Source organism: Onychostoma macrolepis, chromosome 20 (genome assembly GCF_012432095.1).
Source record: "Onychostoma macrolepis isolate SWU-2019 chromosome 20, ASM1243209v1, whole genome shotgun sequence".
In the NCBI taxonomy this organism is placed as follows: domain Eukaryota; kingdom Metazoa; phylum Chordata; class Actinopteri; order Cypriniformes; family Cyprinidae; genus Onychostoma; species Onychostoma macrolepis.
The window spans coordinates 26,832,828-26,841,945 of record NC_081174.1 but is presented as its reverse complement, the minus strand read 5'-3'; the positions used below and the strand labels follow the sequence as shown (position 1 = coordinate 26,841,945).

General features: G+C 38.9%; 1 protein-coding gene across 2 annotated transcripts; it reads right to left on the bottom strand.

Annotated features, from left to right (window-relative positions):
- Nucleotides 1-116: 116 nt before the first annotated feature.
- On the bottom strand, nt 117-7,789 carry wdcp (WD repeat and coiled coil containing). Of its 2 annotated transcripts, XM_058756712.1 has the most exons (5): nt 7,660-7,789; nt 5,567-5,729; nt 3,562-5,479; nt 2,577-2,697; nt 117-876 (listed from the first exon to the last, which is right to left on the bottom strand). In XM_058756712.1, exons 3-5 carry the CDS (start codon nt 5,437-5,439, stop codon nt 704-706), a joined length of 2,172 nt encoding a protein of 723 aa, XP_058612695.1. In that variant the 5' UTR covers nt 5,440-5,479; nt 5,567-5,729; nt 7,660-7,789; the 3' UTR covers nt 117-703. The 2 variants fall into 2 exon arrangements, with proteins under 2 accessions (XP_058612695.1, XP_058612694.1); XM_058756711.1 differs by having other exon boundaries at nt 3,562-5,729.
- Nucleotides 7,790-9,118: the final 1,329 nt, after the last annotated feature.

The window sequence follows — 9,118 nt, the reverse complement described above, 5'->3', positions numbered from 1 at the left end:
TGGACAGTTTGTTTTTAGACATAAGCCCAAAGGAATCTTTCAATTTAATATAAATAATAATCAGGCAATGCAAAATGTGTAAAGGTGGACTTAAAAAAATAAGTTTAAATGTTTAAATGAAACAAAGATAATTGTTTTACAAGAAAATACATTTCAGTTTTTCAACTCAAACATTTCATGTTTAATTCAGTGTTATATAGCAATTATTTCTGAAATTTAAACAATTTCTGAGTGAAGATTTTTGCACAGTCAAAAAAAAATAATAATAATTTGAATGTGTGAATGTGCTATTAAGCGGTTCTTTTAATGTGGGTTGTTACTATGGAAACATAATGTGATGTCATGTTACTTACAGCTTCAAATTGATGATGAAACATAAAAGAATACAATCACTATGAATCTTCTTTAATTTCATATTACATGTACCTTCGTTTTGTTGTGTGGGACAAAATAGAATCTATTTAAGCAAAAATAATCAAGCAGGCACTCAAGTATTTCTTCTGAAAATTTAAAAAACTGTTACGTTACATAAATTTATCAACATCCAATAAATGTCACAGTGGCGAATATGTCAGCAAGAGGTTTTCCCTGAATTCCAAACTAAGAGTTTGGATTATCCCTGTGTTAGCCACAGATATCCAGCTAACACAAGACAAATCATAAAAAAATATTTCTATTAAGTCCTCTTGAGAGGATATGGGCTTCATTTTTCTGCACTGGGAGACAGCGGACTTTCAGGGGGAAATACATCAGTGCAACTCGGGGGTCTCATAGGAGATTTCCTTCTTGCACTCCTAATTGTGAGCTCATCTTTGTGTTTAAATGTGAGCGGAACGAAACCATCTGCATCAGCCACCAAGACAATCCACATGGGACCTGTGAGAAGAAGAAAAAGGTGTTTAAAGGAATAGTCCTCCCAAATATAAAAATTAGCTGAAAACTGTACTCACCCTCAGGCCATCCAAGATGTAGAGCATGAGTTTGTTTCTTCATCAGAACAGATTTGGAAAAATGTAGCATTGCATCAGTTGCTCACCAATGAATCCTCTGCAGTGAATGGGTGCCGTCAGAATGAGAGTCCAAACAGCTGATAAAAACATCACAAGTAATCCATACAACTCCAGTCCATCAGTTAACGTCTTGTGAAGCGAAAAGCTGCATGTTTTTAAACAAGGAAACAAATCCATCAAGACGTTTTAAACTTCAAACTGTTGTTTCCGGCTAAAATATAAGTCCTCTATCCATTATATTGCTTTCTCCAGTGTAAAAGTCATCTCGTCTGAATCAGGAGAGAAATATGCAAAGATCAAGCACTGTTTACAAGTGAAAACAGTTTTAAAGAAATATGTTCAGACAACATGGCATGGACTTTTTCACTGGAGGAAGCGTTATTATGGATTATGGACTCGTACTTTGACCAAAAGCATCACTTTAATTATGGATTTGTTTCTTAGAAACACAACATTTAACTTAACAAGACATTGATGGATTGGAGCGGTGTGGATTATTTGTGGATTATTGTGATGTTTTTATCAGCTGTTTGGACTCTCATTCTGACGGCACCCATTCACTACAGAGGATTCATTGGTGAGCAAGTGATGTAATGCTAAATTTCTCCAAATCTCTTCCGAAAAAGAAACAAACTCATCTACATCTTGAATGACCTGAGGGCGAGTGCATTTTCAGCAAGTTTTCATTTTTAGGTGAACTATACCTTTAAATCTATGAGAAAATAATAGTAACTTGCGGTCTTAGCATAAGTGACAGTGGTTCAAGCATACATCAGCTGTAGAGATGCACAGCACAAAAGGCTGTAAGCTGATTCAAACCTAAACCCTCAAATCCGATTGCTCCACCTAATCGCTTCCTATTTTAGTCATTGATAATTAAATGAAGCCAGAGCACACCGAACAATCTGTCTTCAACAAAGGAAAACAGGATTCGTGCTTTGCACGGCTTCATTAATACACGCCATCTGCTTGCTGTAAAACAGCAAATCTGCCTAAAATGTCAACACAGAGATCTCAGAATCGTTCAGGTGTTTCGTTCAGTGTGCAATGGTTGCGACAAATTTCCATTCAACAAGTCAGTTTATCAATACAAAGGTTAACCTTACATCCTCTTTTTCCTGGATATGTCTTGGCCAGCATTTCAAAAGTGCCTAAAATGTCCAAGTTTTGGCTTTGTTTTCCAGTTGTTTTCATGCTTGCTGAAGGTAAATGACTGAAAAGTAGTTTGACCAATAGCATGGGGGCACTGCATATAATCGACCAATTGTGTCATTCGAAAGGGTGGGATCTACAGAGAATGGTCAAAGCAATGCAAATTTGTATAGATATATAATGATCAAGGAATACAGAGCACTTCAATAAGAAAACAAAGCCAAAACTGAGACATTTTTAGCTATTTAGAAATCCTGGCCAGAAGGACATATGGGAAAAAGAGGATTTATGGTCACCCTATCAATGCAACTATATATAGTTATTACTACATATGCATTGATCAAGGTGATGGAATTTGCATTTTGGAAAGTCTCCATATTTAGACGTGATGGAGACTCATTCTTCCAGACATACCATGCATCATCTCCATGACCGTCAGGCCGAAGAGTTCCTGCACCACCCGCAGGCAGATCCGTCCCCCACACAGCAACAATGGCCTTCTCTCGTCCGTATACACATTCTCAGACAACTGTTTCTGAAGGAAAAGACAAATACAAAGAGCAGCACCACGAGTCACTTTAAGAAAGCATCATTCACAAAAGATCTGGTCATGTGGTCGTGGATTAAGTCTGATGATTCCCCTAAAACAAGTTATGCCAAGGTCAACAGAATCACTTCAATCTGACATCTGCTGACAAAGGGTTGTACTGACAACAGTGAGAGGAATTATGAGTTGGCGCGATGCCTCACAATGCTAAACGGCCTGATGGTCTGACTAAGAGTAAAATGGGCTTTGTAGAGTCTTGGTTTGGATTAGGATTTAGCTCTAGAATTAAATCATGTAATCAAGTAATCATTTATTCTGCGGTGTAATTATTGCATTTAGAATTTAAATACAAATGTGAAAACATAAATGATTATGAGGGTCTGTGCTTTTATATTGTAATGTTTACATTTATAGTAATGTAAACTCTTATAAATAATAATTATTATTCTTTATATCAATTATAATTTAGATTATTTATAAATAATATTCAGAATGTTTAGTATTATTAAATGTTTCCATATTACTAAATGTAATAAATTATTATTATTGTTATTAAATATAATAGTAATATACATGATAATATTTACATTTTTCTAATACAAATTTTAACATTATACATGTTTCACATAATATGTAGCTTTTTTTTTTGTTTTAGAGTCTTGAGTTTGCATATTGAGAGTACCGGACAAGACGGTTTTTCATTTAGTAATTTTTTTGGTTTTTCAAAATGCCGAAAATAGAATTCTTTATGCAATTAATCAAACAAATAAATCATCAGATTAGATTTTTTTCTAATCTCTTCTGCAGAGGACTGCAGACTTCCCTGCACAACAACAAAAAACAATTCCATACCTGACACGTGATGTGCACATATTGCGGTTCATAAGCAGATGGATAACTGCATGCAATCTTTTTGCCGTTCTGGGTGAAGTCTCTGATTTCTGCAAGGCACTGCTGGACATCAGCAAATCGGGTGAAAATCCTCTCCATGTTCTGTGTCAGCTGCTCCAGGTTCTTCTCTTTGGACTGACAGCTGTTCTTTGGCGGAGTGGCATCGGAGTATAATTTTTCCGAGGCCTCATACCTTGGCGAACAGGGTCGACTGGAATCCCGGCTGGCCTGACCGGCTACGGCGAGCGTGGCCATGCGGCTGATGTGATCCATATCGTAGGTTTCCAGAGTAACAGAAGAGGCACTGGATGCTCTATCCGAGAAGTCGGCAGAGCTCGCTACGGGGCTTAAATCTGAGCTGCGTACCTCCTCGATTAGTTTCCTTCGACTGGATGGCGAAACAATTACCGAGCCTCCAGGAAGTATTAGATCCTTAATTGATAGATGGTCCTCTTTAGAAAAGTTCTCAGAATGACGTCTAATCCCATGATGTTGGCTCGCCGACTCGGACTTGGGAACCACTGGGGTGGCACCTTCCTCGTCGAATACCAGCTCCTTGGCTATTAGCCTCAAGATGTACTTGTCCGTGTTGGAGGAGGGGAGGAAAGCTGGATCATTGGACTTCTGCCGACCAATCATCAAGAGCAACATCTTGTTGGTGAAAAAGCACACCCCTTTGGGCCTCTCGGTTTTTTGCAGCTGGATCTGTTGCACGTTGGGCATGGAAGAGTCCGTGATGCAGTAAACTAGGATCATGTTGCAAGTGTTGGACGCCACGGCCACCGTGCTGCCGCTCAGATCGAAGGCGATAATATCAGGGACCAAGATGCCAGGAATGCTGACCTTCCTCGTAGTGGTGACCTTGCGTTCATAAGTCACCAAAATCAGATGTGACGAGTCCTGACCTGTTCCCAACAAATGATCCCGCCGCCTCAAGTGAATGAGCGGACTTGGATCTGATTTTCGGTGTTTGGCAAGAATGTGCGTTAGATCTATGGGTCCGGATGAGGAGGCGTGTCCCGAGCGCTCAGAATCACATGATCTCCGTCTGTCCAAATAATAGTCCGCATCCACTGTTAAAACAGGAGAAGGGCGGCACGTTGAAGCCTCTGACTCGTTAGGCAGGTCGAACGCAATGCCTGCATTGAGCCCGCAAATTTTATCAAGCGGAAGTTCAGTCGCTACAGCCACTTGAGCCTCGTTGGTGGACTCGATAGCGCAGATATACCCACCTACATCGAAAACAGGGCAGAAGGAACATGCCACCAGGCTTTTTTGGATGTCGTTCCAAATATACGAGTGCAATGCGCTTCCGATGGCAACCACCAGGCGTGTTCCGTCTTTAGTCCAGCAGGCACAATGGATCAGACCGCTGCCCTTGATCTCGGCCTTCACGCGACGATTATCAACCCGCACGGAAAACAAGACCGAGGCGTCCCGCTTGGTCAAAACGGCTAATATGTCCATTTTGGGATGCCAGACGCATCCCTGGGACAGCAGCGGGAATGGCTCGCTCATTTCGCAGGTCTGTGTGCAGAGGAGTTTGTTCTGCTCTAAAGCGCTCAGCTGAAGTTGCCAAACCGTGACATGCTTTTTATGCTGGACGGCAAGCAATGCTGGGGACCCGGAGCAGCACAGCGGCCCCCAGAAGAGTCCCAAGACATGTTCAAACTGTCCGATGACGTTGGTGTCGCCAAATTTGGGCTCACCGTCAACAGAATACAACGACGTGAGACAAACCTGCTTACCGTCCGTCCAGGCTATTCCGTGCACCGGGTGAATGGCTTGGTGCAGGGTGTTCAACCCTGTTCTTAGAAGCTTAGCTTTTCCCAGCTCCATGCTCGGTTCAGTTTCTCCAATGGAAAGGAAAATAATGTTCCTGGTCATACAGAAAAAGGGTTTCGAGTCAGAATTGAGAGATAGATGTAACTCTGTGCTTCAGTAGGAGAAGACTGCCATCACATACTCCAAGAATAGGTAAAGCCTCTTCCCTCACTCTCTAATCCTATTGGCCAGAGTGAGGCTCCACTCAAGGATGACCAGATTAGGCTGACACGACCCCCGACGTCATAAAACCCTCTGAGGTTGGAATGCTATGTCTTTTGACTTTGTTTTTTTCTGTCCCAGGCCTGAAATGCACAAAAAACATATGTAAGACAAACACCGTATCAGGGGTGTCAAATTCAGTTCCTGGAGTTCAACCCTGCTCCAACACACAAACCACATAGTTTAGCCTGAATGACTTGATTAGCTGGATCAGGTGCATTTAATTAGGGTTGAATGTAAACTCTGCAGGGCTGTGGCCCTACAGGAACTAAGTTTGACACCTGTGCACTATATGGACAAAAGTATTGGAACACCCCCTTCTAATAAACAGGTTTGACTACTTTAGTAATTTCCATGAGTACAAATCTTAATGTTAAAGCATATAATGATATTCTAGGGAACTGTGTGCTTCTAATTTTATAGCAACAGTTTGGACAGGACCCTTGTCTATTCTAACATGATAATGCCTCTGTGTATAAATCAAGGTTCAAAAAGAAATTATTGATTCAGTCAGTGTGGAAGAACTTGACTGGTCTGCAGAAAGCCAAGTCCTCAGCTGAACACTTCTGGTGTGACTTTAAATGCAGACCTTGAGCCAAAAACTCTTCACCAAATGACTTTTACATACACTATATGGACAAAAGTATTGGGACATCCCCTTCTGTAGAACAGAAAAAGGCACTTCCAAAACTGGCACTGGCAACAAAGATGGAAAGTTGTACTTCCATCTCTGTTACAACATTTTTGGAAGTGTCTAAAATGACTGTATTCCTGCTGACCCACTGTACAAGTCATTGGTATTTGGTGATAAGTTTTTGGCTCAAGATCTGCATTTAAAGTCACACCAGAAGTGTTCAGCTGAGGACTTGACTTTCTGCAGACCAGTCAAGTTCTTCCACACTGACTGAATCAATAATTTCTTTTTGAACCTTGCCTTATACACAGAGGCATTGTCATGTTAGAATAGAAAAGGGTCCTGTCCAAATTGTTGCTATAAAATTACAAGCACACAGTTCCCTAGAATATCATTATATGCTTAAACATTAAGATTTGTACTCAAGGAAATTACTAAAGTAGTCAAACCTGTTCATTTTAAGGGGGTGTCCCAATACTTTTGTCCATATAGACCTAGTGTATATGCTGGCATTACAAAACAGCCCGTTAATGTACAGCATGCAAAAAAGATCCATTGTTTCTTGTCAGTAGCATAGTGACGTACAGAACTCACTTTCAAACCAAGCAGGTCTGTTGGTAAGCAAGGTGAATTCAACTGATCAACTAGAAAATGAGTGAAATCTGCATTTTTGCCCTCACACAAAATTCCCAATCACGCAGATTCCTATAGGAATGACTAAATTTCGTAAATTTCCCAGAGCAATGGTAAATGTGATCGCACCCACACCATCACAAATACATGATAACCATATTTACTACAGTTATTAATACTACAATAAACCTGTGGTGACTTGTTAGGAGCCAGCTTTTTTAAAAGAGCATGCTATTTGTGTAATGATTTTATAATAGTACAAATAAATAACTGTATTTAACAATTTAACTTGATGTAACATGGTATATATTATATTATTATATATATGTATATGGTTATTTTTGTAATGGGGAGTCATTTTACTATTTTACTACAACAGACATAAATGAAGAATGAGAACATCACATAAATGTCACTTTAAACTTTGGACATTGTTTCCACAAAATAACTCCTAACTAAAAGGTAAAGTGAGACCACAGAAATATTTTAAGAGCTAATTTAATTGTTTAGAGTTTAAATTTAGAGTAGCAACAATAACTGTAGCACCTGTAATACTCTGACAGGAACAACTATAATTTGATCATTTTTCTGTAAGGGGCATTAGCGCAACTGTATTACACATACACATGTATTGCACCATTACCACACATGCTGGCCTGTGAATCACGCAATTTAGATCTAGAACAATCCTGAAAATATAAGAAACTGCACACAACAACTCTCAAAAAATAATATTACAAACATACCATTATGCAGTTGACAAGACTGCGGAAACCATGGCAACTCCGCGCATAGAAAAACATATAAACTTGAACTATGTCGGCATTTCCCCGCGGAGACATTTGAAGTCATGGACAACCGGAAAGAGAATGACTCATGCATTCTGGGAACTGTGGTTCACACACGTTCAAACTAGAAAAGGGAGGTTTGATTCATTTCCGCGAATCGATTCTTTCGAACAGTTCGTTTTAAGGGGCCAGTTTTGACGATTCAGAATTTTTTTTACGTCAAGACATAATAGTCATCACGCGGTTTCGGCGTTGGCACATTACCATATCTAAACCATAGGTACATTACATATATTTTCTTATATTTTGGTTAAAATCATTGATTTATAATATTATTTGCATTTACAATAAACAAAATTACAATTAATTTAAATAGCCTATCCTTGTTTAAAAAAAATTGTGTTCATGTTTTAATATTACAATCAAGTTATATTTATTAACATTTCTGCTAATTAATTTCTGCTCCATCAGTCAAATTTTACATTTACATTTAGTCATTTAGCAGATGCTTTTATCCAAAGTGACTTACAAATGATGACAATAGAAGCAATCAAAACGCAGTACACGTAGCCTAGCTAGGTTTAAATATATATATATATATATATATATATATATATATATACATATAACAAAAAGAAAACAAGAATATAGAATAGAAAAAGAATAGCCTAGAGAAAGCTGTGGGAGGCCTTTCTTTTTAAAGAAAACAAGCAGTTAGAAAACGAATAGAGAGTGCCAGTGTTAGAGGGTCAAGTCAACAAATAGCTTATGAAATAGAATTAGAATAGAGAGTGCTAGAATTAGAGTGTCAAATAAAATGGAAGAGATGTGTTTTTAGCCGTTTTTGAATATGGCTAAAGACTCTGCTGCTCGAAGTGAGTTGGACAGGTCATTCCACCAGGAGGGAACGGTTAATGTAAAAGTCTGAGAAAGTTTCTTTGGGATGGCACAATAATGCTCAATAATCACTCGCAGAACGCAAGCTTCTATAGAGGGCACATAAGTCTGAAGTTGTGAATTTAGATAATTTAGATAAATTTCATACAAAAAGAATCAGTTCACAGTTTTCGACTCCTTACGAATCAGAAAGAGACCTCCTTCGGTTTCATGATTCATTAACCTGAATCCAAATCGGATTCAGTTCGAGAACCGACTAATTCAATCTAGTTTGTAATCAAATCGCTAAGGATATTTTGATAAACCAGTTCATTAAAAAATGACTCAAAAAACGATTATACACAAATCGGCTATCGCTAGTTCAAAACAACAAGATGGAGCGCAGGACTGCAACAATATTAAGGAATCTCAAGACAAGACAAGGCATCTTAAAGGGTTACTCCTCCCCAAAATGAAAATTTTGTCATTAATCACTTACCCCCATGACGTTCCAAACCTGTAAAAGCTTTGTTCATCTTCG

What these genes read in the sequence shown, in the direction of transcription:
- wdcp (XM_058756711.1), bottom strand. Translation starts at nt 5,487, where the DNA reads ATGACCAGGAACATTATTTTCCTTTCCATTGGAGAAACTGAACCGAGC. An exon ending in ATGTGCACATCACGTGTCAG is followed by an intron (nt 2,698 to 3,561) that starts GTATGGAATTGT and finishes CTTTTCCTTCAG; the next exon opens with AAACAGTTGTCTGAGAATGT. An exon ending in GGTCATGGAGATGATGCATG is followed by an intron (nt 877 to 2,576) that starts GTATGTCTGGAA and finishes TTCTTCTCACAG; the next exon opens with GTCCCATGTGGATTGTCTTG.